General features: G+C 46.5%; 4 protein-coding genes across 5 annotated transcripts; 2 read left to right on the top strand and 2 right to left on the bottom strand.

The window, feature by feature from the left end:
* Positions 1–173: 173 nt before the first annotated feature.
* On the bottom strand, positions 174–9,886 carry GPS1 (G protein pathway suppressor 1). The gene is made up of 14 exons (XM_014887482.2): positions 9,748–9,886; positions 7,309–7,401; positions 6,796–6,977; positions 5,849–6,013; positions 5,545–5,680; positions 5,318–5,395; positions 4,963–5,023; positions 4,496–4,581; positions 3,926–4,020; positions 2,737–2,842; positions 2,323–2,403; positions 2,061–2,198; positions 1,746–1,880; positions 174–986 (listed from the first exon to the last, which is right to left on the bottom strand). Exons 1-14 carry the CDS (start codon positions 9,778–9,780, stop codon positions 912–914), a joined length of 1,464 nt encoding a protein of 487 aa, XP_014742968.1. The 5' UTR covers positions 9,781–9,886; the 3' UTR covers positions 174–911.
* A 117-nt stretch (positions 9,887–10,003) lies between these two features.
* RFNG (RFNG O-fucosylpeptide 3-beta-N-acetylglucosaminyltransferase) lies at positions 10,004–17,747 on the top strand. The gene is made up of 8 exons (XM_014887541.2): positions 10,004–10,443; positions 11,261–11,309; positions 11,807–11,909; positions 12,291–12,444; positions 13,483–13,571; positions 13,663–13,828; positions 14,983–15,068; positions 15,300–17,747. Exons 1-8 carry the CDS (start codon positions 10,036–10,038, stop codon positions 15,364–15,366), a joined length of 1,122 nt encoding a protein of 373 aa, XP_014743027.2. The 5' UTR covers positions 10,004–10,035; the 3' UTR covers positions 15,367–17,747.
* A 547-nt stretch (positions 17,748–18,294) lies between these two features.
* On the top strand, positions 18,295–21,748 carry DCXR (dicarbonyl and L-xylulose reductase). Of its 2 annotated transcripts, none has more exons than XM_014887499.2 (8): positions 18,295–18,484; positions 18,552–18,649; positions 18,741–18,895; positions 20,129–20,171; positions 20,464–20,563; positions 20,725–20,789; positions 20,874–20,991; positions 21,461–21,748. In XM_014887499.2, the coding sequence occupies exons 1-8, from the start codon at positions 18,427–18,429 to the stop codon at positions 21,562–21,564; spliced, it is 741 nt and encodes a 246-aa protein (XP_014742985.1). In that variant the 5' UTR covers positions 18,295–18,426; the 3' UTR covers positions 21,565–21,748. The 2 variants fall into 2 exon arrangements, with proteins under 2 accessions (XP_014742985.1, XP_088032735.1); XM_088176609.1 differs by having other exon boundaries at positions 18,320–18,484; positions 21,184–21,748.
* Positions 21,747–27,058, bottom strand: RAC3 (Rac family small GTPase 3). The gene is made up of 6 exons (XM_014887500.2): positions 26,823–27,058; positions 24,675–24,746; positions 24,287–24,404; positions 23,589–23,651; positions 22,945–23,104; positions 21,747–22,834 (listed from the first exon to the last, which is right to left on the bottom strand). The coding sequence occupies exons 1-6, from the start codon at positions 26,855–26,857 to the stop codon at positions 22,704–22,706; spliced, it is 579 nt and encodes a 192-aa protein (XP_014742986.1). The 5' UTR covers positions 26,858–27,058; the 3' UTR covers positions 21,747–22,703.
* Positions 27,059–27,162: the final 104 nt, after the last annotated feature.

The following is a 27,162-nucleotide window of genomic DNA, read 5'->3' on the forward strand; positions in this document are numbered from 1 at the left end:
AGGAAAAGCAGAATAAATGCACCTGGAGAGTGGGCACCTACACTGACTCTTTTTAGCGTTTCCACAAGACTTGAGTGGTGCTTTATGGTATTTATCCATTCTACCCAAAACAATGTTGCACATGTTGGGAAACCATCACACACTATGGCATTAAGACTGGGCAAGCAGCAGTATTTGCATGAAGTAGAGATTTACTGCTATGATAACACTGGACCCCAAAGCCAGGTCACACACAAGAGAGAAACACATCAGGAAACAGTTCTTTGAAAATAGAGAGCAGAGAGAGAGAGAGAACCTGGCTGCAGGTAAACATAAAACCCTAAAAAGAAAGGCCTGTGACTGAATGCATGGAAGCAATGCCATGTTTTCTGGTACAGGTGAATATTGTCCAAGAGCTTCTCAAAGTAAATCTCCTCCCTCATCAGAACTTTAGCTCCATAATTGAGAGCAACGCACTTTTAAGTTTATTTGGAAAACAGAAAGCTCAGCATTGCTCAAAATCAAGGCAGTACTTTCAGGCCAGCAAAATTCATCTTAATCATGCCTGTTCATTCAACTAGCTATTTTTGCAGCTTTGAAACAAGAAAACTAATAGCAGCTGAAAAACTCTCAACTCAGCATCTGTATGAATAACCTGAAAGCTCTTTATGGAGTGGTGGAAGGAGAGTGAAGGTTTTCTACCAAAACCGAAATGATGATTCATTTTCAGGGATGCTGTTTTTAAATAGAATTTCTTTCCAAGGAGAACTGAAGTTACTGGAACATTCATATTATCCACCACCAACCCTGACTCTCTCAATCCGAGCAAGAAGTGAGGGAGATAGGGACAGTTTGTGAAGCTCAGCAGTTAGTGGGTGAGACACTGGGTACAGTCCTGAGGGACCATTTCTTTTGGTAGTGCACGAAGTTTTTCACATGTTGGTGCTCATTCTGGATTGGCTGTTAGCTGGAGTGAGCTCCCCTTGGCTACCTTCCCTCGGAGGAGACTGCAACAAGACCAAAACACATCCTAGTTAGTGATGTGTAAATATTCTGCAGCCTGCTTCCTGAGAGACAAAATAAAGTACAGGTGAAGCACAGCAGAATGGCAGCAGGGGGAGAGCATACCCCCAGGTTCATTAATAATGGTTTTGTATTAACAACTTCTACAGTTCACAAAAACTTTTCCTAAAAAAAAGTCAAACTAGAGCTTTTAAGCCACTCTTATTTACTATGTACAAGGTGCTGTTGACCCCGGAAATTTGATCTTATCTGGCATTTAGTAATCACAGGGACTAATATACTATAGAAACTAACACATTCTGTGCAGATGGCCTATCCTCCCTAAAGGCATCTTTTTCAAACTGCAATCCAGAAGGAATACTCCTAACAATTAATGCATTTTTTATTTCCTCTTCAAACAATTACTTTAATTTTTAATTTAATAATTAACATTACTTCAAACAATTCTTATTGAGAAGGTAAAAGATATGTCTATCAAGGACTGGACCAAAGGAGTTATTCAGAAGTAACCCAACCATATAAACGTCAAAGGAGATTCTAAGCTATAGAAGCAGTTAGTGTACTGGCTAGAAACACCTGTTCCTTATATAGTTAGTATTTACTACTGGAAGAATTTGTCCAATCAGGAACATGACAGATTCATTCCCTTCCAAAATCTTCAATTCACCAACTTTCACAGTTTTAGTTAAAAAAGAAATTAAAATCTCAGCAGTGCCTTTAAGTCCGTGTTTAGCAGGCCATACCTTGACGTGTATCTGGTTGCGCAGGACTGCGGCGCGCAGGATCATTGCTTTGGCACGGCGCTGGAACTCTTTGCCCATTAGCAGAGACTTCTCGAAAGTTGTGCTGCGCTGATCTACATCTCGAGCATACAGAATCTGTAACCAGTACAGAGAACCGTGCATGGAAAACAGCTCGGGCATTATGGAGCCTGAGGTCACACCTACTGAATACACCAGGCCCAAGAGATGAGTGCACCTTCCAAGTGTCTCAGGAATGGAGAGTTCTAAGCTTAGCAAACCTGTTCAGTCTCTAATCCATGGGTGAAATGCACTCACCTTACTGTGAGAGTCTATTCTGGCATTGATCAGTCCCTCCAAGATCAGCTGAGTGAGTTCATCTTCCAGAGCAGCCACTGTGGTGTTAAAAGCAGTGGCCATCTTGCGCATGTCTGCTGACACATAGGGGCTAAAGTACTAAGAAGAAGAAAATACTCAGTTTCCAAGGGCACTATCCATCCTCTAAGAATCTAGGGGAAAAGCAATTGCAAAGAGATGGCCTGCCTCCCTGTTTATCCTCTGGGATGACAGGAACAATTACCTGGATAAGGGCACGATTTCGAATCTGGGTATAAAGTGTCCTGACATGAGGTGCGAGGTACATATCTAGCAGCAGGTTGTCCTGTCCAAAACAATAAACCACATCAGAAGCTGAGAAGCAATCTAGAAAAATATATTATTCCTGTGTTCTGAAACATTTATGCATATATACTTAAACCTTAAGAATATTACACTACAGCAAGACAATACGATAAAACAAGAATGAATAAAAGATTTAGGAATATGTTTAAAACGTTTATAATTTCTCTCTACTAATAAACTACTCCCAGTTTCCATGCACCACATAAGAAGAGCTGAACATTTAGTATTTACTTTTGACAATCACTGCTTCTCACAAAAGGCTGGGCAAAGGAAACTTTTAGGGTCTGCTCTGCACTGCTCTCCTGCAACTCACCTTCATCTCATCCAGCATCTTCAGGCAGGAAGCGTATTTAGATTCATAAAACTTGAAGATGATGTCACGAACCTGCGGCTCCAGCTCCAAAAATAATTTGAAGGAGCTACAGATAAAATTAGCAGTGATCAGACATTGGAATCCGCCACTTAAATACTCCATAGCCCCATCATTCCAAGTTGCAAGGTTAAAAACCCTCACTATCCTTTGAGGATTCCAAGACTTCACCCTCTAACAGACCAGACAGCCCATTTTCAGCCAGGCTGGGAGCCTGGAACAGAGACAGAGCACAGCATCAGAGCTGTGATGAAGGAAGACAAAAGACTTTTGACAAGCCAAGTAGTAGAAATGTTTGTCCACACAAAACAAAATCACGAATGTGAATAGGTCAAAATCAGGATACATCACCAGCAAACAAATGCCATGCTGTCTTGTGCTGGCCAATTCTGTGTCCTCTTTCAAAGTACAGCCTTCATTAAGTACAGCATGCCATAGACAAGTCAAGCATGACAATTTCTCAGAAAAACAACCTATTGTGAGTGTGGTAAATCTTAGGGATGTACACTTTTACTCAGCCCACTCCCAGCTCTCCATCACAGATTTTTAAAATCTTGGGATCTCACCCTATGTATCAGCCCATAAAAAAAGGGTAACAACCCCTCTTCCACAGCAATTTAAGATTACTGCTTCTGTACATCTAGCTGACAGGAATTCAGTGTCATGGCAACTCAATCTATGACACACATATATCCACTTTCTTCCAAAGACCATAATTCTGTTAACCTTCTGTATGTCATAGTTAGATTAAACTCCAAGGTGTACTAATCACTAAATTGTTTTAACAATTAATGTACACCAGAACAACGGGCAACATGAAGGCAAATTGTCCTAACTGCTGCCTTTGACAGAGGGCTCTGTCCCTTGATTCAATGTCTGATATGAACTACTAATGGGTTATGCCGGTGCTGGATTTAACCCGGGTGGGAAACTCATACTAGGAAAACTTCAGCTGTGATTAATAACTCTGTTTTAGACAGTGAAACACGACTTAATGCTAAAGCCAAACTAAGGGTCAGTGATTCTTTCTCTCCTGCATGAGAAATACTCCTGCCAGCATCCATTCTTAACCAAAGTCCCATGTTCCAAAAGATGTCCAATACATACAAGCATCACTCGAGGTATCACTCACCTACTAGAGATAACATTTCGTTGTAGTTCCTGACGGTCAAATGTAGCAAGGGCACAGAGCCCACCATACACAGCCACATTGCTGGGAGATAACAGCTACAGAGAGAGGGAGAGACAGAGGGCGAGCTGTCACTGACTACCAAAATGGCATAAGGGTGGCATTGAGTCTTCTACCCCATGCCTTTCTTTTATGCAGCCACAAGATAAGCCCTTATCAAATGCAGTGGACGCACTCAGCTTGCTCTCACCCAGGGTGTGAGATGACAGGGCCAGAGCAGTAACACTGCTAAGAGAGCAGACATCAATTTCAGGAGATTTTGGTTGACTGAGCAACACAGAATTATAAATCTCACAGGTAACTCTTATATGATCTAGTGTAGAACATTTAGAGAAGCCAAGAATAGAGACTTAAAAAAAACCAAACCAACCAACCAGCTCAGTTCACAGCACCACCAAACTGTACAGGAAGAGTAACTGCAAGAGTAATTACAATATCTGAATTTTACAACCTAATAATTAGAAGAACTACATCCCCTCTAAGACCTGCACACAGCTCCCTCTTGGTCCTCACCTCAGGGAAATCACAGTGATCAAATGATGCCAACAAGAAGCACTTTGCTGCCTGTTTGTACTTCCGGGCAGCTAGTTCGGCCAAGCCTAGGAACCAGAAAAAGTTAATCCTTCTTTTATGACAGTATACAAATTAGAGAAAATTGAAAAATCTGGGGAGTAGGAAAGGCCCCCACATAGTTGCTAGTGCCTTCACTGCTGAAGTAAAACAAGATCTTCAGACTGTATCAAGCATCCTTTGAACTATATTGAATCACACAGGTATCCTCTCTGAAGAAACTCAGGGAGAAGAAAGAGATGGCAAAAACCAGCAGTTCTATCTCACCAGCTTCATTAAATTTTGCATGTCTGGTGTGGAAATACAAAGTCTGTCAAATATGAGAGAAAAAATAAACCCAAGAGCCTTACACATAGCTAACAAGTAGAAAGACAGGAAAACCATACAAGGAAGCTGAAGGACTCACTCACCTGCTGCACATTTCAGTTTGGTGAGAATTGCTTGTGTCTGGCTATCTCTTTCTCCTCTTTGCTAAAGCATAAAACAAAGCAGTAGTGAGCAAGCAGTATGAAAACTATTTTGCTTACAACTATTTCATCCTAATAATTAACTTGTCAATCTCAATGGCAAGATAACTTAATCTTATTTGTCTTGGGAAATATAGCAAAACTGGGGACGGGAAGTACCCATTTTTACCACCTGTCAGATTTTGTACACATATATCATGAAAGAAGTCGTAAAGGGAGAAAGGAAGAAATCACCTTACAAATTTTGGAAACAGAAAACAAAGGGAAAATTTATGTAAGTTAAAGAGCAGGAGCTTACTTCTGCAATTTCTGGTGTAGACTCAGCCTTGCTTACATAGCTCAGAACATGAGACCAATTCTGGAGGTAGACACTGACCTGTAGAGAGCCAGAAACAGTGTGGGGCAGGCATGGATAACTGGCACTCCTTAGATAAGCTGCAGCATTGCAGACACAAGAGCCAGGTGTGGGGGGCAACTTCACAGCAAGCAAAGACACCAGGCACTTTTGCCTGCAAATCCTCCTACCTTGATAACGTTGAGACACATGTTGATAACATGTTTAGCACTGGTGCAGTAATCACGGGCTCGTGAGTAACACTTGAGAGCATTGCTGAGGTCTCCACAGTCCAGGTAATGATCACCTAAGTCATCATGGCCTCTCCTGGAGGATTGGAATTACATAATCAATGGACTGTATGCTCAGAAAGGGACAAAGTCAGTTTGTTCTAAACAAGTAACTCAACACACTGACCTAAAGGCACAAACCATGTTAAATACATGGAGAAGCAAAATGCTCTTCCTTGCTCCAGCAGAGCTTTCTGCATCTCACCTGATACTCTCCTTGATGGAGTTCCCTTTGTAATTTTTGAGATCTGTATCGAGTTTCTCCAGTTTAAGAAGAGCTTTTTTGCGTGTAGCTTCAACCCAAGCTGTGTCAAGAGGAGGGGGTTCAATCCCACTGTCAGGGACAGCATCAGGTGTATTTTGCAGTTCTCTGAAAGGAAAGTATTTGAATGAGGCTATTAGGCTGAATACATTTCAAAACAGAGGTCTGCTAAGTGCCTGGCACTGTTACCCTAACAAACAGTACTGCATACACAAAACAGACCAAAGAGAAAATAAGGGTAGTGGGGAAAAAAGAAACATATTGCTAAAATCTCCAGTGCAAACAGTAACACAAGCATCACAGATATTTACAAATACTTCTCAAAATTACCCTAAGGGCCATAGGATGAACATACTGTCACACACATGGTAAAGACTCCCCATGCAAAACAGAGAAGAAATCATGAAATAAGCATAACAACAAAAATAATGCAAAGATGGGAAGCATGAATGGATAAGTGAGATATCAAGGTTAACCTTAACAGCAAACTCGTTTTTATAGGGGGAGGAGAAAGGAAAGAACAAACCAAAACAAGGCAAAGAGTTAGACTAGGTTTTAACTAATGAAAACAAAAGCATCTAAAATACATCTCCATAATCTACCTCCGGAAAAACATACATTCATTAATATTTGAGGCAGTTGCAAGGACTAAACTCACCTCAATATCTACCTACAGCTTTTTAGAGCACAAAGATTTCAGAATGAGATAATGCCTCCTGTGCTGTATCTTTTAGAAAAGCATGAACACACATTTTACTACAATTAAATTCTAAGGGCAAAAACAATTCGTGTAAGGTACATGCAGGTAGTACTTGCAAAGTCCCCCACTGCAGCACATTACTCTTAACTCTGTCAGGAAAGCTCCCCAGCTTCCTATGGCTTCTTAGTACCTCGTGGCTTCAGACAGCTTTCTGTGGATTTCTTCATACACATCAACATTGAAAGTTCTCTGGACAAATGACAGAGCCATCTTGAGAGCTTCCACGCGAAGCTGTGGGCAGTGATCAGCAATGAACTGCAGCCGCTCGATTCGCATCAGCCCACTGTAGCTGGACGCATACTGCTCCAAATCCTGCCAACAAAACCTGCCCTCAGAGGGTGAAAATGGACACACTAAACCAGGTTACTACACTGTGACCTGCACAGGTTTTCCTGCTGACTGACGCCCTCAAGGAGGGCAACATGACTCCAAAATCAGTAAGATTAGTCCGTGTCTGCTTTCTTCAAACATCAGTAATCTCCTCAGAAATACGTTCTACATTACAATTTACCTTCTTAAAACTTCCATTGTGTTTCCGTTAAGACTAATCAGCTTTAAGATTTTTCAGAAGGGATTTTTTCAAAATTCTTAAAGGAAGAGACCACACGCAAGAAATGTGCCCACAGCCTTCAGCAGCACGTACCAGCGTGGGGTTCTCCACCACATAGTTGATATCAGGTGAATTTTGCTGATCTTCTTGTGGATCTACGTCAATCTGCATGGGCTCCACTGCACCCTAAAATAGCAAAACAAGGTCAAAAGTAGCCTATTACATTTGAGCAGGAAATAACTATGTAATTCAATCTATTAAGGACTTGCTTAAATACGTGTTCAATTTTAAAAATTAAAAAGCACTCCTCAGTCTTTTGACATGACTAGGATTTTTATCTAGCAACACCACCAGTCAGCATGATGCTTGGTCTAACACAAATAGCAGCAAGGCTTATCATTTACACAGAGTAGTTTATTTGGGCTGGTAAATTATCAAGCAAAAAAGTGAAAGGGTCAATAAATCTGATTCTACAAAGTATCCGAGGTATGCATATGCATTCCATTTCCCTTCCTTGAGAAAGAGCAGGTATTAACACTCAGCTCAAAAAGTTCCAAAAGGCAAAACATACCAAAAAACTCACCACAACCTTTCAAAATTGCCTCAATGCTTAGAAATAATATTTTTTGGGAGGGGGAAGAGAAAAAAACGGTTACATTAAAAACCATAAAGAATAGAACGCAGAATGACAATTTCAGAGTTTCCAACATTGTCTGCAATGCAGGGATCTGCCAGTAGTCAAGCGATCTTACTGTAGTTTTCAAGTCCAATTGCTCAGACAAAGCCTCTTTTGGAGAAACAACAGAATTTTATTCTCCCACTATGTCCTGCACTGATTTGAGCCACAAGTTATCCCATTCCACAAACTAACTGGTCTGCTGGCACAAAATTCTTTGTCTCCTCCTAGTCAAAGTGTGCTGAACAGTCCTCCTAGGAATTACCCATTTAAAGTGAGGAAAACTTAGCTGAAAGTCTTCTTATAGAATGTTGATTTTGTGCATATATTTATATAAGCTTGATTTGGTGTAAATTGCAAAAGTGGATCTCTCATAAGACAGACATGCCAACCATCCTGCCCCCATACATATCTGATTATTTCCATATTCTTATTGATTTTACTGTCTGTTAAAAAAATCAAAGATTGAGGGTTTTCTTTGACTGGGTTGATTGTTTGGTTGTGGTTTTTTGTGAGAAGGAAGAGGGCAGATCCAAATTTCCTATCTCTAAAAGTTACACTCATCCACACCTGGGGGTCTTATTCTTTCACAAACCGGTACATATCGAATACATATCTCAACACTGAAATCTCCCAAAATCTGAAGTAAAAGCAAGTGATGCATAAAAACATTTGTTTCCTAGTTTAATAACCTTTCCATGAAGGAAAGGGAGGGAGGATGCAGAGGAAATTTGGATTGTCTAGATCACCTCTCAGGCAAACTGCATAAAAACAGATAATCCACCATATGCTGAGGCCATTACTTTTTTTCCACTTTTATCTACCTTCTATCTTTTCTTATACCACAAACACTGAGTGCTAAGGTTAGTTTGCTTAGGTGATGCTTGCCTGCCATAGTAAAAACGCAATTACAGACTCATTAGAAAACACCATTACAAAAGTAACTGTAATTCCAGCTGGTAAAACAGAACAATTTGTGTCCTGCTACGCTGAGAGGCTGCACCCTGCATTTCCCACTTAACTCCCAGACAAGGAAAAACATAAGAGGGCTGAAAGTCCTAGTAGGACAAGCAAATTCAAATATTTTCAAGCTCTTTATTTGGAAAGGAAGATGCAAAGCTGACTTAAAAACTACTCACAAAGCAAACAATACAACAACCAAGACTTCCTGAGCCCCAGTGGGTACTCTGTTAGGGTACCTCACAGGCCTCTCACACAAGCAGATGAACTGGTGCCTGAGCTGAAGTCTCCTGCTATCTTCGGCAGGAAGAGGTGTGACTTGTTGCTGGAGGGAGTGCAGTACAGATCTCTAACTAATGAAGGAGCTGAGTTGGATGCTGAACTGTCCCTCACTTCCCAAAGCCCCATGCCCTGACACAGAATTATTACTGATAAAATTTGCAAAGGCTAGCCTTCTCAAGTACCTAGTGTCACCGATCCACTCGGCGCGCCTGGGGCTCTCCCCTGCACTGCGGACTCTCAGCTCCTTCTCACTGGGCCATCTCACCGTACCCTCCGCCACTACTCCAGCCCTGCCTACGGCACGTACAACGCGGGATCAGACACGAGGCCACCGCAGCGGCGCGGGACACCACGGGTGCCGGAGGATGCTCAGCTGAGCACTGCTCCCCGCGAACGGCGGCGGAAGCGACACAAACCCGACGGAAGGGCAAGCGAGGGCCCGGGACCAGCCGAAAGCCGCTCCCTTCCCGTGGAGCCCAAAGACAAGGCCGCATGGCGCCCCCGGAGGCCGCGGTCGAGCTGGGGTCCCAGACCCCGCGTGAGAGGGACGCGGAGCGCGGCAGAGCGCGGCGAGGCCCGACGGGCTAGACCGGCAGGACACTGCTGCCCCATACCTGCAGGTTAAAGACCTGGACGGGCAGCGGCATCCTCCCCTCACGCCGCCGCTTCCGGCAGCCCGCCCCTCCCGCTCTGCTTCCGCTTCCGTTTCCGGGCCGCGCGTCGCGGCCAGGCCACGGCCGACAGGTGAAGCTCTTAAAGGGGCCGCGGCCCCGCTCGGCCCCGCGGCGGCGGCGGCGCCGCGACAACCTCCGAGCGCTCCCTCGTCGGGGCTGCCGCCACCTCCCAGAGTGCGGGGCCATGAGGTGGCCGCGCCCTGCCGTGGGGGCCCGCGGGGCTGCAGCATGAGCGGTCCTTGCCTGGGGCTGCGCAGGGCCGGGGTCCTGCTGTCCCTGGGCGCCGCCGCCCTCCTGCTGTTGCTGCTGCCGCGGGGGCAGCGCCCCGCCGTGCCCCGCCCGCCGCCCGCCGCCGGGCCCAGCGCGCCCCCGCCGCACCGCACGGGCCCCGAAGGCTCTGCCGGAGCGCCGGGCGGCGGGGCCGGGGCCGGGGCCGGGGCCGGGACCGGGGCCGGGGCAGGCCTCGCGGGTAGCCCGCAGCTTGCGCGGAGGGGCCGCCTCAGGGCTGCCGGCAGCTCGGCCAGGGAGAGCCTCGAGCTGAAGGACATCTTTATTGCGGTGAAGACCACGAGGAAATACCATAAGAGCCGGCTGGACTTGCTCCTCCAAACCTGGATTTCCCAGGCGAGGGGACAGGTGAGATTTCGCCAGCGGACAGGGACAGCCGGGAGCCTCGGCCCTGCGCTTTCCAGGAGAGCTGCTGCACTCTCACGGAGATTTTTCTTACTTCTGTTAAAAGCGGCTTTCTTTGTAAGACTGTGGAAGGTCGTCTAATATAAACGGTTGGTGTGAACATGCTTCCAAAAGACTTCATTGCTGATTAAGCCAGTTACTTGCAATATGGGATCGGTAATCCAAGCAGACATAGTTCGCTGATTTTTATATGACTGTGGAAAGTGCCTTCATGATAGTGAAAGATTCCTGGTAATGATGCATCTAAGCTGATATTTTGGACTAAGTAGTTTTTCTGTAGAACATAAAATTTGTTCCCTTTTTTCAGAATTGCAGTCCGTTCAAGTATATTAATGGAATTTTGTCCAGTAGTTGCAACAAGACAGTATTAACCACCTGCGACTTCCCACCCTGACTTGCATTCTTTTTTCTTAACCTTCTTGACAGCTATGGATGATTCCTAGCCTGAGAAAGGAGGTAGTACCAAAAAATACCAAAATCCTTTCTGTCTGGAAATTAGTTGTCTGTACCCTGAGACAAAGAGGATAAGATACAGCCTGCTTTATTGAAATTATACTCTTCTGGTTTGTAATGAAAAAATTTAACAAATAAGTCAGGGGTTGACGTTGATGCACCCCTACTCCCTCCCCCATTCCAGTGGATACTGTGAAACAAACTACCAAGACAGACAAAACATTCTGAATTTTGACTGAAACTGAGCAAATTTAAAATCAGAATCTGAAGTTCTTAAATGTGGACACACCATTTTTGTCTCCCACAGACGTTTATATTCACAGACTGGGAGGATCAGGAGCTACGCCTGAAAGCAGGTGAGCTGTGTAGCAGCATAGGTGCATCCTGTCTGTTATAACTGGGTTTTGTTTCTTTCGTACTTTCTATAGAAGTCCTTATTTTGTGCTGTACAAGCAATTAGGGAAGTTAAGATGGGGAAAATAGAGAAAATTTCTCCCTAACTGCCACCTGGATAAGATGCCTAGGACATCCAGAGTACTGGGTTCACCTTTGCACCCTCTTTCTTCTTGTTAGTAAGCTTATGTTGTCCAAAGGTACAGTAGATATTTCCTTTGTGCACATCTCATCACACTCTTTGTATACCCTTGCTTATTTTTATGCACTCACACAATTTGAAGACCTCTGCAGCTTACATGCCAGATGGATAACCTGTGAGCCCTGCCTGTCCTGCAGTTTCTTCTCCACGTGTGCACCTCAGATGTAGAGTATTAGTGCCAAATGTGCACTTCTTTTGTAGTCTTTTTTGACTACACATGCTTCTCAAACCTGAAAGGGATGATCTTTATTCTTCTAGGGGATCATATGATCAACACCAACTGTTCTGCTGTCCATACCCGGCAAGCTCTCTGCTGCAAGATGTCTGTGGAATATGATAAATTCCTGGAATCTGGGCAAAAGTAAGTGAAACACATTGTTCTGATTGACTTTGTTTCTTCCAGTTCTGTGCTTCCAGGAAACTTGAGTAATGATCTCTGTTCCAGTAAGGAATGCAGTATTAGCTAAAAGGTATGGATGAGTGCAGGAAAGGGAGCACAGCAGGAAGCAGTGTTTGTAAACAAGCATCATCTGAAAAGTGGAAAGGATTATAATCTAAGGGGGTTATTAAGTTCAGCCTCTTTACAGACTTAGCACCTGTGGGTGCTTTCATCTTTCCTATTTTGTAATTTGGGACAATAAGCAAATATTTTCTGCTCCAAGCCTGAAAGACTATGACTCAGTTGTAAATCTATAGCTCATTTCTTTGTCCTTATAACTTCTTGCTTTGTTTTTTTTTGTAGATGGTTTTGCCATGTGGATGATGACAACTATGTCAATCCTCGGACTCTCCTACATCTCTTGTCTGCCTTCTCACACAGCCAGGATGTCTATGTGGGGCGACCAAGTCTGGACCATCCCATCGAAGCAGCTGACCATGTCCAAAGTGATGGATCAGTAAGCAAACTTTTTCAGTTTGTCTGAGAGACATCCTGATCTTCTGAGCCTTTAAAACCTTGACAATTCATAGGATTCCCCCATAAATCCAAGTGATTTAATCTGCAAGAAATGAACCTGGTTATGGTTATTTTCAGAGGCAGGTTGCTGGGTTAAATGTACCTTCGCTCTGATGTTGTATGCATATGTATGCACAATAGAGGTTGTCTCCTGGGTGGCTATCTGTTTCTATTCCTTTACTCTTATGTGCTGTAATCTCCCTCACACTGAGCTTAGTAGGGCCTCTCCATCTTGACTCTTCCTTTTCCTTTAGTGGCTTTGGGGGCAGTGTTCATTGTTTTAGGGCTTGGGAGTTTGGTGGGAGTTCCAGGTGTTTTTTATTTCTTTTGTGTGCAGTATCACACACATTGTCATCATCTTGAACCAACCTCACATGGGTGACAAAAGCTTTCTGGATAGATAAAGCATTTCCAATATAAAGTGGTTACTAGGTTTCTAAGAACCAGAAGCAAACATATCTCAATCATAAGATACAAGTGCTAAGGAAAAAGTCCTGACCTGGTGGCCTGCACTGGCAGGTCTCTTTAAATATGTATCAATCCACCAGCCAGAAAGTCAGTCATAAAATAGCTTTTTAGGGAAGACTGCACAACAAAACTGTCTCCTTGGACATGGAGCCAATATATATACAGAGCACCTTTGACATCCCCAGTAACACTGAGCTGGCTATGACCCTTGGCTAAAATGAACAGGGAACATGTGGAATTAGGTAGAAGTGGGACTATAATTTTCCATTTCGTGTGTGTTACCTCTCTTACTAATTCGATGGTTCACCTGCTGTCTGTTTCAAGACAGTCTCATTTGAGAGAACAGCTAGCTGTGCTTTCAGCAGCCTAAACAAATAGGGATTCATCTGTAGCGTTGTTCTGACTCAGATGTAGTATGTGATATCAAATAGAACCTTGAGTTTCTTCCCTGCCCAGCCAAATTCAAAAAGCTGATTATCAGTAAGTGTTGTTTTTTCTTTTTACTCTTCAGAAGACAACCGTGAAATTCTGGTTTGCCACAGGTGGAGCTGGGTTCTGTATCAGCCGAGGTCTTGCCCTGAAGATGAGTCCCTGGGCCAGGTAAGCACTGCTCCTAACTGGGCTCCATCAATACATGTTTGGGAGGCTTTGAAACACTTTTGGCTTGTCTCCTTGTCTCTCTCTGTCACAGCCTGGGCAATTTCATTAGTACTGCAGAAAGAGTGCGTCTTCCTGACGATTGCACTATTGGCTACATCATCGAAGGTCTGCTGGAAGTAAAGCTGCTACACAGCCCATTGTTCCATTCCCACCTGGAAAATCTGCAGAGACTGCAAGGCGAGTCTGTGCTGCAGCAGGTAGGGTTTTGCCTCATGTCCTGTTCTTATAATTATGCCTTAGTCTGATCAGAAAGATCAGATCTGTGTAGACTTAGCACTCTTCAGCAAAGAAAGATATCTCCAGACTCACTTTTTATGTGTAGCAGTAGCAGAAAGTGTAGAAGTTTGCTAAGTAGTCTTCCTGATTTTGCCTAACAAACTTTGTCTTAATTCATGCTGTTCAAAAAGGCAGCTATATAAGTACTTCTCCAATACCTAAAACATAATTAAACGTTTGATCATTTTTAAGAATAATTTGTCTGAACCTCAAGAAACTTAAAGTTGCTTCTGAAAAACCAAGTTGTTTTTTAATTGATGGGATACATTTTACCTTCCAAGCAGCAGATGGAGCCACAAGGCCATCCAGCAGTGTTGCCTGCATCACACTGCTTGGCACCATAAGTAAACAGGAGTGTGGTTTTGCCCCTGCATGCTGCGTGGTTATATTTTTCTGGCAAATGTATTAGGCAGCAGAAACGTGCGCTTGGGACCAAATTCCACCGTGATGCCATCTCCCTTCATGTTAGTGAATTTGACTGCAGCATGAATACATTGTTTTATTGGTGATCGTTGGTTCCATGAGATGAAGACAGCTAACCCAAAATCCAGGAAAACATAAGTCTTCTTGTACCTGACACCTGAAAAATGCTTAATGCAGTACTTGTGTGGAGGAACAGCCCTCATTTGAGGTTCCAAAGATACGAATTTTGTTCCAGGTTTGAAACATGACAATCCTTTCCATGCCATTTAGTATGCAAATATTTATATTTTCCTCCTGTGCTAAAATATTGCAGACTTCAGGCAATGTCTGGTGAGGATGAACGTGTTATTTAATGAAGGCACAGGCAGTAGCAGGATTAATATCCTTACAAAGCTTACAGTTGAAACTCATCTTGTCCTTCAGGGCAATGCAACTTTCAGATCTTCTGTGAATTCTCCCACATTGCCCTTAGTGCCATTCAGTGCCAATCTTGCTTATGTCAGAACTAACTGCTGTCCTCCAAATGTGATCCATGTTCAGATTAGACAGCATCTTCAGAGACTTTCTTGGTACTTCATTAATAACCCTGCTATCTCCACCCTGGTTTTCTGCATTAGTGTTACATGTTCTGAATACTTATTTGTTTTTACAGGTAACCCTGAGTTACGGTGACCCTGAGAACAGACACAATGTTGTGAGTGTGGGAGGAGTGTTTGGCCTTCAGCAAGATCCAACCCGGTTAGTGTCCACTTCCAAAACAAGATCTCCCTACCTTGTTCATGTTTGTCATCTGTAAAATGATCAGACCCACTAATGGGGTTATTTTCTCATGTCAGCTCTTGTTACTGTGCCAAAAGCAGGTAGACCCACCCTCTTATCCATCAGACTGCTGCACATGCAATGCTAGTATGTTCCACGTATGGAGAATTCCAATCTAATGCTGTCTTTTTTTTTTTTTTTTTAATATAGATTTAAATCTGTCCATTGTCTGCTTTATCCTGACACTATTTGGTGCCCTGCTAAGAAGATGTCATAATTCTTGAACAGCCACTAACACCTGTGCCTTAGCTAGTTTGCATAAGGCAGGAGTTGTGGAGTTTTTTGGTGATTTTATTCTTCTGGGAGACAACCAGTGGTATCTACAAAGGAGGTAGACAGACTCTGTTTAGAAAAGCAATAAGGTGTGGTTTGTTCAGCTGCAGCCTGGGACATTCCAAGAGGAATCTTTGTTCTTTTGTCTAGTGGCTCTTCATAAGATGACCACAGTCCTGTGTGTATGAGTCACTTCACACTTGCATCTGATGTCATGTGAACCTGTGCTTGGACACATCTGAGGCAAATGCAGTACTGGGAGTGAGAGTGTTCTTACTACCCTTAGGGGTTATTAGAAGCCACTGTCTTGAAGCTGGAGTGCTAGAGCAGACTGTAGTCCCCATGGTGACAAGAGGAAGGAAGTTTTCACTCATCTTTCTTGGGAACAGAATTATTAAAGAGCTTCTGTGGCCTGCCAGACTAAAGCTCCAATGGGCCAGAATACAGAAATCCTGGAATCACTAGGGTAAACAAGGCTGAAAGTCTTTGTCATGAGAAAGCCCTATATGAAGGTAAGCTTACTGAGAATTGGATAAGTTGCTTACAATGTACATTCTCCCCTGTCATCCATGTGTACCTCCTGTGGAGGTAATTGTCAGACCTGGTTCTCATGCCAACTGAATTGCAATAGTTGATGATTATGATCTATTCCCTTGATATCTGATATTGAAGAAATACTTGCCTGACAAGATGGTAATTGTTCCTCCCACTTGGCCAGTAGTTGGTCACATGATTTGGAGAAGCTTTTGTTGGCAAAACACGCCCTGTTTCTGAGGCAGTGTGATGGGGGAGGAATACTGAGGAGGGTTTTGATGGTATCATTTGAGGACCTTTAATTGTGTGACCATGGTTACTCCAGCTTCTTCAGATAATCTTTTAATTACCATAAAGTCAAGATCAGTGTTAGTTTTTACTCCTTAATATTTCAACAAATAGCTCATGCAGTCACTAAGAGGAGATTGCACACTCACAAGCAGAAGTTCAGTGTTTTAGCAGTATCATCTGCTGCTGCTTTTTAAAGAAAGTAAACTTAGTTTTGAAAGTGGAAGGAATGAGGCTCCATGCGTTTACTTTTTTATTAGCCCAGACTTTGGCCATGTGCAAACCCTACCTGACCTGAAGAATACCTTAAAAAAAACACTGTGCAAAATCACTGTTTACGCTTATAAAAAGTACTTGCTGGTTTAGTGCTAGAGTATGAGGCCAAATTAAGGGAATAATAATAGAATGCCATTGTATGGTCTGGAGCTGTGATTACTGGCTTGATTGTGGACCTAGCAGAAGTTTCAGGTTTCTAAACGGCTGTGCTTAGCTGTACTGTGGGCTTCAGCTAGTTATTTAACTTCCTGGCAAATGCCTATAGTGTATTCAAGTATGCCACTTAGCACAGGTATCAATATACCGTGTTCCCTGCATTTTAACAAACCGTTCAGTGTTTACCTCAGTACATTGTCCTCTTAGCATGATTTTAGGTAATTCCACTGAGGAGCAAACAAACTGACTGCTACTTACTAGAGTCCTGCAGCTCATTCTTGTATTTCTCCTTTCTATCATGTGTACTAAGGTACACATGAGGTATGGAAATAAGAAAGCTGCAGGGAGCTGGATCAAAGCTCAGCTAGCACACTGGCTGTTCTATAATAGGCTGTCAGTGTTACAGGTGTGCCTGTCACAGAAAACAGAAGAGGATTTGTGAAATAGTAGGTTCTACCTCTTTATTAGGTCTTCTGCTAACTAGAATTGAGGCATCCTGTGGTTTAATTATTTGTCATTAATAGTTCTGGCGGTTCCTACTATCTATGTATTTTTTAAAAATACTTGTTAGATTTTTGGTTTTAATGTCCTGTAGCAGGAACCTGTGAAACTTCATGAGCTCTTGAGGTGATTTTGTCTTCAAGCACTGCTTCTGAATTCTTCTGTTGGAACTTTTCTTTCCCTTCCATTGGAAGCAGCCTCTTGTAAGATGACACAGACCAAGCAAGGACTGGGCAGCAATTGTGGCAAACTGCAGTTTAAAAACTACAACACTTTATAGTGATGGCAGCAAAACAAAACGGTAGAAGTTTCACACTGTGGTCACTGGTCACACTAAGTGTGCCAAGGAGGCAGTGCCCTCAAACCTAGGAGCGTGTTTATGGAACTTAAAAAGGACCATGTTCTCTTGCAGGTCAACAGGAAACTGTTCAGTGTGTTCAGGCTTATTGCAAGGTTTCTTGTGTTGAGAAGTCAGTAAGCTGTTTGGATCTATCAGGATGCAGCTTTTTTATCAAACTACTTTTTCATACATAAAGTGATTCTATAAAATAAATATTTAAATATGTCAAAGGTTGTCTTTCGTCATATTTCTTCACATGTTCTCTGCATCAGAAATGGATCATAAATTTAATTTTAATTGTTATCTTTAACAGCACTTTCGAGGGGGCAGACCTGGCAGGTCTTTTTCATCAGACTCGAAAAAGTCTCAAACGCTACTTCAGTCAAGAGTGAGAGCCACGAAACGTCACCTCTGTGTGCCTGTCTTGCTGGATGAGCCTGGAGCTGGTTTCGTGCTCCGTTCCCTCGGCACCGGGCAGCGCCCGACCGCGGCAGCGGGCAAAGATCGCCCCGCTCGGCCCCGGCCTCGGGCCCGCCCCGCTCGGCCCCGGCCTCGGGCCCGCCCCGCTCGGCCCCGGCCTCGGGCCCGCCCCGCTCGGCCCCGGCCTCGGGCCCGCCCCGCTCGGCCCCGGCCTCGGGCCCGCCCCGCTCGGCCCCGGCCTCGGGCCCGCCCCGCTCGGCCCCGGCCTCGGGCCCGCCCCGCTCGGCCCCGGCCTCGGGCCCGCCCCGCTCGGCCCCGGCCTCGGGCCCGCCCCGCTCGGCCCCGGCCTCGGGCCCGCCCCGCTCGGCCCCGGCCTCGGGCCCGCCCCGCTCGGCCCCGGCCTCGGGCCCGCCCCGCTCGGCCCCGGCCTCGGGCCCGCCCCGCTCGGCCCCGGCCTCGGGCCCGCCCCGGCCACAGTCCAGCCGAAACATGGAGCCGCATCTCAGCTTCCGCGGACGGCGGGCCCTGGTGACTGGGGCCGGCAAAGGTGACCGCGGGCGGAGGGCCGGGGGCAGGGGCCAGGCTGGGGCGAGCCTGACGCCGTCTCCCCGCAGGGATCGGTCGCGCCGTGGCCGTGGCGCTGAGCAGGGCCGGGGCCCGCGTGACCGCGCTGAGCCGGACGGGAGCGGACTTGGAGAGCCTGACGCGGGAGGTACCGGCCCCCTCCTCCTGCCCCCCAAGCCCGCACCGCGCCCCCGGGCTCGCTCGCGGCCTCCCGCCCACCGCGGCCGCCCTCGCCGCAGTGCCCGGGCATCGAGACCCTCTGCCTGGACCTGGCGGACTGGGAGGCTGTGGAGGCGGCGGTGGGCGCGGCGGGGCCGTTCGAGCTGCTGGTTAACAACGCGGCCGTGGCGGAGCTGCAGCCGTTCCTGGAGGTGACGCGCTCGGCCTTGCAGCGGTGAGTGCCCGGCCCCGGCCCCCCAGGCGGCTCCCGCACCGGAGCGCAACTCCACGGGGGAGCGCTGGAGCCGAGGATGCCCGCCAAGTCGTCACAAAGTTGTGAACGTCAAAAACGGCGACAGAGCTTTCCAGAAAGGGCTGTTATTGCAGGGGAAGCAGCTGGAAAAAACAAGGACAGCAACTGGTGTGCAGACACCAGACAGGCTGGCATGCACACTTCCAGCAATGCCCAGTGTTGATCGATTGTTACTGCATATGTCCTTTTTCTTCACTGTCTTTTCATTCTTTACATCATCACCTTTCACCCCTTAAACAGCAAAAGGAAGCAAAGCACTGGCTCTTACATCAATTTCTAAGTAGCCAGAACCTGCAGTGACACCTCCAGAATGGTGGGGTGCACCTGCCATCCCACTGGCGTTGGAGGAGAGTGCCTTTGCTGCTCATCAGGCTCAGAGCTTCCAGTCTAGCTCCAGCTCGGTGATGCTGAAAGGCAGGTGTTGCTAAGACAATTCAGAAATAGAGACAACAAAGCCAGGTAAGGAAGCAAAAAATAGTCATGGTGGGAAATTAAATTTTCTAACTACAATAACATGATATCTTTTTTCTGTGAAAAGCTCCAGAGTTTTATTGTGGGTACGCTTTAGGCTATCTTGAGTCCACGTCCTGCTGAGAAAATGGGTCATGCTGTGTCCCTATGTTAAAAGTGGCTGTTGAGAATCTTATAATAAAGGTTTGTGACTAGAACATAAAATGTATGGATTCTACCAAGATCACTCTGCAGAACTGGCAGGTGGGAGCCCAACAGGAAGCACGACGTGGCGAACAGAAGAAATGCTGCCTCTACCCACTTTACAGCAGCTTTGCTTTATAAATCTGCGTGAAGGGTTTGCTTGACCCAAGAGTCATCTGCCCTGGCTGAGGTCCACGGCCGTGTTTAAATTTTGACAGAGGAATTCCGTTAGGCTGTATAAGAGCAGAGTACTGTGTAAAATGTACCTGATGCATGCCTGCACCTCCCCACACACCAACAGGCTTGCAGCCAGTGGCTGATTCCAGTTGATTGCTGAGATCCTACCTGACCATTCTGGCTCTCTCTGCCATTTCTGTCCATGTCCTAGATTATCACCAGTGTTTCCAAGAGACCAGGAGCACTTGTCCTCTGCTGCCTCCCAAAACAGCTCCCTGGGCTGGGCTACAACCACTCTGTAACTTAAATTTGATTTATTTGTAGGTCTCTTGATGTGAATTTTGGAGCTGTGCTTCATGTTTCCCAGGTGAGGAAGAACTGTTACTGCAGCTGCCTCCATGAATAGCAGTGACTAAACTGTACATAGCAGGGGTATGTGTCCACTGTGTGGGCTGAAAGAACTGCAGTCTAAAGTCAATCCAACAAACTCCATGTACAACCTCTTCACACTCGCACTGAGGACTTGCTTCCTCCAGCTGTTTTTGTTCTTTGGTATACCATAATAGCCCAGAAAGATTACTATGGAGTGAAATAATGATTTCTCTTGTTAGGATCCTGCCATTCCCTTTTTTTTTTTTTCCTCTCCTCTCCCCTCCCAGATAGTTGCTCGGCAGATGATCGCACAGGGGCTGCAAGGGGCTATTGTGAACGTCTCCAGCCAGGCATCGAAGCGTGCACTGAGGGATCATGCTGTTTACTGTAAGTGTGTGCAGCTTTAGCAGTGCCTCTCTCAGCTTTAACCAGCTGGAGACCCACAGTCACCAAGCTGCCAGCTGCCACTTTTGGGCAGTGAAATACCCACGTGTTCCAGACCAGGTGCTATGCAGTTAAATACCTCCTCTTCTTCTCTCCTTTTCAAGGTTCCACAAAAAGTGCTTTGGATATGCTGAGCAAAGTAATGGCAATGGAACTGGGACCCCACAAGGTAGGATTCTGTGAGAGAAAAGTGTGAAAGCTGAACCTGAGCACAACTAGAGCAGTTGGGTTAGATTGTTGCTCCTGGTCCCAGATTAGGGTGAACACTGTGAATCCCACCGTGGTTATGACTGACATGGGAAGAATTAACTGGAGTGACCCTCAGAAATCTGCTGCCATGATTAATCGGATTCCTCTGGGAAAGTTTGCAGGTCAGTGATGTAGGTCTGTCTCGAGGCTGTGCTCCCGTGTTTTCTCCAAGCCTTCCTTCTCACTGACATCACAGCCAGAAGCTGCTGATTTTTGGACAAAGCGATAGCTCTGCCGAATGCCTTTTGGCTGAATTCCTGCAGTGTTTGATCAGGACTGGATGAGAATCAACCCTCTTCTCACTTTTTCTACAGCCTCCTCATCTTGGGACAAGTGAAATGAAATTACTCTATTGTTCACAAACCTGACCAGGTGTTTGCTGTGACCTAAACACCATTTGATCACAAAGACAATTTGATGTCCAGCTATCAGCCACACTGTCCCAGACACTTCATCAAACATAGTTTGACGGCAGAAACACTTTCTGGCTCTAATTACCTGTATAGGTCAAAAAAGGCAGACCTTTTTAGGTGCTTGTTTTTCTGGTACAATTTGAGGTGGGCATTAGATCTCCTCTGTGTTTGATTGTAGAGGTGGATGACGTGGTGAACAGCATTCTCTTCCTGCTGAGTGACAAGAGTGCTATGACAACTGGCAGCTCACTGATGATTGATGGGGGCTTTCTTGTCTCCTAAGATGACACCTGCGTTTCACACTTGGCCTCAATTTTCATATGAATACTGCCTAGACGTAAACTGGATAGAAAACAATGATACAAAACTTCTTGCTGGAGAGGCAGGAGAACTAAAGATTGTATTAGAAGTGAGGCGGAAAATCAAGCTGCAAGGCTGCTATATAATAAAGCTCACATACACCCTTCATGGAGAATGTTTATTGCACCAAATAAGGTTTTATCTTGTCACTCTACATGATGATTAGAAATTGGACCTTTCTTCCAACCCTGTTCCCCCCCCACAACCCTTCAGAAGCTCTCCCTGTTCCATTCAAATCCAGAGTCTGTCTGCATTTTCAGTGGGAAGGGAAAGAAGTCAGCAGACTCCTCACTGCTTCCTTTGTTGTCTTTAGTAGAAAAAAAAAAAATAGAGGCAATAACCCCAGCCCTGCTCTGCAGAGACTGGATTTTGGGGGGAGGCCCTGGTAAAGACTAATGGGGGGGAGCAGCACCACGTAGGGTGTGCACACACAAAAAGGCAAATGCATTGATTGCACAGAGCTGTTTCACTCACAGAGTTTGGCTAGTACCCAGTAAAGCACCTAATGATTCATTTTTTAGCTTCTCATTTACTTTGACCCCTTCCAGGGCTGGTTATGATTTCTTTAACAGTCTCAGGAACATTCTGCTAGAGCACCAGTTTAACTGTTAGCCACAGCAGGCTGGATAAGGAGACTCTACCACCCTCCCAGCTATTCTTGTCTTTCAGCACCATTGAAATCAGCTCCCACCCCACTCCCACCAGGATGTTCACCACCTGTTTCACCTGCAGGTTGAAAACAGGTGTTTCCAGAACAGGATGGATGTCTCAGCCCTTTCCACTTGGAGTTCAGGAGAGCTGAAACAGCTTGTTGCCCGAAGGAGCTACCTTGCCTTCCCCACTGTACCTCCCCTGGAGGCTGTATAGTCCCCAGCTGGTCTCCTGTCCCCACTGCCCCTTCACATCAACACTGACGTTAAATCAAAGAGACATTTAAAAAACACTGACTTCGTACATGATGAAGGGCCCTACACATCCCAGCCCCCTTCAGAAACACCCAGCTTAATACGCAATCTGTCAGAGGATGACAGCATGCTGAGCCAACACCTAGGCCACAGCCCTCAAAACATGGTACACTTTTTGCCAGGCTTCTTCACAGGCGGTGGGCAGAGCACAGCCCGGATGGCTTCATCAAACACCGTCTTCAAGCCCCGCTGTGTCAGGGCAGAGCATTCAAGGTACTTTACCGACCCTGGGGAAAGAGAGCTCCAGCTCAACCACTCCAGTTCTGGCACCATACACTGTCCCTCACCCACTCACAAAGTTCAATGCCACCGACATCTGCCTGCTTATGAGACTCACCGATTTCCCGAGCCATGGCCAAGCCTTGGGGGTAGGTGATGGGGGCCAGTTTCTTATCACGTAACCTTTCAATGGTGTCCTTATCATCCCTCAAGTCCAGCTTGGTGCCCACCAGGATAATAGGTGTATTTGGGCAATGGTGTCGGACCTCAGGGTACCACTGAAACAGAGAGGCATGATAAGAAAAGTGGTTACAGGAGTGGCCATAACCATGAGGATGCATTCCTACTATTGGGAAGAAGAGGTTCACTACTGACATGGTGGCAACACCTGAACAAGACACTGTTGCCTACAGTTCTACTATGCGCTGCAAAAAGAGACTGGTGCACATATAATAGTGAAGGCACTGAGACACAGAATCCTGACAGATATTGCCAACCAACTCTGCACACGGTGCTTCCCTTAACTGTGTTTTAGCTTCTAAAACACCCCTTATCTTAAAAAACAGATTCAGAAAGGCAGCAACTTAGCCAAAGAAGTCACGAATAAAAAGCAAGTCCCACTTTAAACCTGCAGACTATGATTTTCCCTCACCAAAACATTACTGCGTGAAGTTTTGGGCTTGTAGGTGTGGCGCTGGGTGGGGCAGGGAGCATCACTGGTTCTTCCCTTCTACTGTTTCACCCAGAAGGAGAATACTTTACCTTAGCTCTGACATTCTCAAAGGAGGCTGGACTCACAAGGGAGAAGCAGATCAAGAAAACATCCTGTGCAGAAACAAGAGGGTCAGCTGTGCAGAAAGAAACAACTAGAGTAAAGGGAGGCTGCAGAGGGAGTCTGAGAAAGGACAACCTCCTCCCACAGGCAAGGACTGCTGTGGCTTTAAGAAATTCTTCCCCATTAAGGGTGTTAAACTAATTCAGAAAGGGACGGAACGGACCTTGAGCGTATGATTACATCTTTCACGTTGCTGGGCTCTGCATGTTAAGAGCCTGAGGCCTCAAATATATCAACAGCGCTAAAGGCTTCACCAGCAGCACAGCTGCTTAGGAACTGCTACTCCCAGAAACGCTCCTAGGGCAGCCCAATGGGGATCTGTCCTGATGAGAGAGAACGGGAATATGGAACTAGCTACGCTGCACAGCAGCCCTACAGCATTCCTTTTACTTGAGCCTCCCTGAGTTATCCCAAGATAACTCTTCAAAGACCACTACAAAGAAGAGACTAGAACAGGACAATTTCTTAGGAGAAAATCAGCTGTGATACTTCTTAAACAACCAGAATTATGGGTGTAGCTGCAGGTACTCAGGCTTTCCTCAAAGGAAAGAAGCATGCCTGTCCTTGGAAGCCACCCTGTTGCCGAGAGGGAGCGGTCACAAGCCAGTCCAAGCCCAGCACTCACCGTCTGTGGGTAGGAAAGAGGCCGCAGTCGGTCATAGTCTTCTTGCCCTGCTGTATCCCAGAGGCCCAGGTTCACTGGCTTTCCATCTACCATCACATTGGCAGAATAATTATCAAACCTGCCAATGAGGAGTCCCCATCAGTGACAATTCTGTGGTGACCTTCACATCTCTATACGGAATTCAAAGGGGCAGTGAATCAGGAAAGGATACTGCAGCACAGTTCCAGTGGGGCAGTCTGCCTTCCTCACACACACAGCCACAGCATCATCCTTACCTGTCAAGTTCACAGTCTGATTTGCAACAGCCACCTCCTGACATACCAACCCAACTTTTACACATATATGCATACAGATCAAAAAGCAACTGAAGTTTAAGGCCATTACTTACACGGTGGGAATGTATTCTCCAGGAAAGGCATTTGTGGTGTAACTGATCAGCAAGCAGGTCTTCCCTACAGCTCTGCAGAGGGTAAGAGTGACAAGCATAAAGAAGGGTACAGCATGGAGCACTAAGGCAGTAAAACTCACCCTTCCCCCACCAAAAACACATGGTAAGGTAAAAAATTACCATGTGAGAAAACAAACCTGTTCCAGGCTGGAATTCCCTAGTTGTCACAATCATGGCCTGAACTCATTCAAAAGGTGCACCTTGCCTGAGTGCTTCCTAACCCTCCTCTCTGCCACTCCTTTTCCCTACCCATTCAGCCCTCAGCAAGACATCAGTTAAAACATAGTTGTTCCACAAACCAAGAGAGGGAATAAATTAGGGTTGTGTTCTGGGCTCAACAGATGCATAGTAATTTTAGCAAAATGGATAAACTGAGGTTAAAAAACATGCAACAATGCACAATTCTGCAAGCTCCTCAGATACAGGAGTTCAGTATCAATAAATACAAAGGAGAAAAAATAAGAATCCATAAACAAAACTGGACTTTAAAACTGACCGCTGTCAGTTTGGAAAAAGATTAGTGAAGATGGATAAAAATACCAGCTTAGGGCTTTGCTGAAGGTTGGTGGGATTGGTCAGCCCAGCAGTGGCAGCTGGTAAGGGCCAGGCCAGGCCTGGTTGACAAGAGCATAAGCACATGGACTTCAACCAGCCCTGCAGACTTCCTAACAGAGAGCTTCACAGTAAGAACGGAGGAGTACCAGCAGTGTGAGCAACCTCTTTATCATGGAGAAAGTTGTGAACTGCAGGCAACCTTCCAGAAAAAGATTGTGAGTGCCAGTGAAAGCGGACTGTGAGGTGCCTGGGTGAAGCTGAATAGCTAGCACAAATTGGTATCCCCTACCCAATTCTGCAGCCAGACTGACTTAAGAGAGGATGTCAGAAGAGAGGAAGAGAGTTGACTGGCCCCTGCACACGCCAGGATTACAGAAAGCACAGAGAGAATAAACCACTATTACAACTTTTCCTCTGGATTAGGTCCCCTCAGTCTGACAAGAGAGAAGCTTTGTCATGAACCACTACATTGATCAGTCCAACTTTCCTCCTGAACTGTTATTTCTCTTTCCCACCAAACAAGCTTGTAATTCACAAAAAACTGTGTACCTATGTGTTTCCAATTTCTTTTAGTATGCACTGTTGGTCTTAAGGCAAAACACACGACAGTAAACCTTCAGCTGAACTCCCATTTTCAACATCCTGAGCTCCCAGTCATTCCTCTCCCCTCTGCAAAAAAGCTGTGCTTTCTCCTACTCCCTTTAGTCCTCACAGGCTGGAACCTGGAAGGCTTCACTGCAAATGTGTATTTGAGGAGGTGGCATGCATGAGAAAGAGGAAGGCTAATACCCTGCCTAAGACCAGTTCACATTTAGGTCTGAGTACCTCAGCTCTGTTCTTGCTGAGGTGATCAGAAAAGTAAACCGGAATTGTGAGGAAAAATATGCAGGATGAGCTAGGAAAGTTACAAAGCAGAATAAATCTAGTGCATGCCTGCATCTTGCAGGCAGATGTGTTCCCTAAAAAAGGCATTTAGGAAGAGCCTAGAGAAAAAAGCAAAAAGGGTGACAAGGAGCACATGGCGAAATCAGAAAGAAGAACGCATTTCACCTCAGAACAATCAACAAAAGGACATACGAAACCTGTGAACATCAAGATTTTCGGGAGGACTCTGTCAGTAATCAACCAGGTACAATGAAAAATAGCAAAATACCGGCACCTAAATAAAACAACAAGGAGGCAAACGTAAAACCCAACAAGAAGCCTGTGTCTGGTACCCAGGCAGCACCCAAGTTCATGAACTATGAAAGGAGCAGGGCAGGGCTGCGCGGGCCGCGACAAGGCCCCGCTCTCCCGCCGGGACCCAAGGGCGGCTGGGCCCGCCGGCCCCGCTCCCGCCGCCCCCGGCCCGGCCCCACCCGAGCCAGGCCCACGCCGATCCAGGCCGGACCGAGCCTCGCTGCCTGGCGCGGGGCCTCCCGCCGGCGGAGCAGTTCTCCCGGGACGCGGGCCCGGGCCAGCCCTCCCTCCTTCCCTCGGCGCCGCCGGGCCCGTTTGGTGCGGGGCGGCCGGAGCGGCCCCTCCCGCACTCACCCGTCGCCCACCACCACACACTTGATCGCCTGCATCTGCCCGCGATGGCGGCGCCGCGACTGCGCCGCAGTGACCGCCCGCGGGGTGGGGCGGGGCCGAGCCGCGCGGAGCCGAGCCGGGCCGGGCCGGGCCGAACGGAGCCGAGCCGGGCCGAGTCGGGCCGAACGGAGCCGAGCCGGGCCGGGCCGGGCCGGGCAGAGCCGAGCCGAGCCGGGCCGGGCCGAACGGAGCCGGACCGGGCCGAGCCGCGCATCGGGGGCAGGGCCCGCGTGTCCCGCCGGCCCCGCCCTCGCCGCTCTCCCAGGGCCGGACCCGGGACAGAGAAGCGGCGGCCCCGCCC

Source organism: Sturnus vulgaris, chromosome 20 (assembly GCF_052056855.1).
Source record: "Sturnus vulgaris isolate bStuVul1 chromosome 20, bStuVul1.hap1, whole genome shotgun sequence".
Lineage (NCBI taxonomy): Eukaryota > Metazoa > Chordata > Aves > Passeriformes > Sturnidae > Sturnus > Sturnus vulgaris.

Coding starts and splice junctions, on each gene's coding strand:
- GPS1 (XM_014887482.2), bottom strand. CDS start 9,780: ATGCCGCTGCCCGTCCAGGTCTTTAACCTGCAG. Junction 5,681..5,848: donor TCCATCAAGGAGAGTATCAG/GTGAGATGCAGA, acceptor CCAATCCTCCAG/GAGAGGCCATGATGACTTAG. Junction 2,404..2,736: donor AGATGCTGGATGAGATGAAG/GTGAGTTGCAGG, acceptor TGTTTTGGACAG/GACAACCTGCTGCTAGATAT.
- RFNG (XM_014887541.2), top strand. CDS start 10,036: ATGAGCGGTCCTTGCCTGGGGCTGCGCAGGGCCGGGGTCCTGCTGTCC. Junction 11,310..11,806: donor GGAGCTACGCCTGAAAGCAG/GTGAGCTGTGTA, acceptor TTATTCTTCTAG/GGGATCATATGATCAACACC. Junction 12,445..13,482: donor ATGTCCAAAGTGATGGATCA/GTAAGCAAACTT, acceptor TTTACTCTTCAG/AAGACAACCGTGAAATTCTG.
- DCXR (XM_014887499.2), top strand. CDS start 18,427: ATGGAGCCGCATCTCAGCTTCCGCGGACGGCGGGCCCTGGTGACTGGG. Junction 18,485..18,551: donor GGTGACTGGGGCCGGCAAAG/GTGACCGCGGGC, acceptor GTCTCCCCGCAG/GGATCGGTCGCGCCGTGGCC. Junction 20,172..20,463: donor CTGTGCTTCATGTTTCCCAG/GTGAGGAAGAAC, acceptor CTCCCCTCCCAG/ATAGTTGCTCGGCAGATGAT.
- RAC3 (XM_014887500.2), bottom strand. CDS start 26,857: ATGCAGGCGATCAAGTGTGTGGTGGTGGGCGACGG. Junction 24,747..26,822: donor TGTGTGGTGGTGGGCGACGG/GTGAGTGCGGGA, acceptor TACCCTCTGCAG/AGCTGTAGGGAAGACCTGCT. Junction 22,835..22,944: donor GGCCATGGCTCGGGAAATCG/GTGAGTCTCATA, acceptor CTCTTTCCCCAG/GGTCGGTAAAGTACCTTGAA.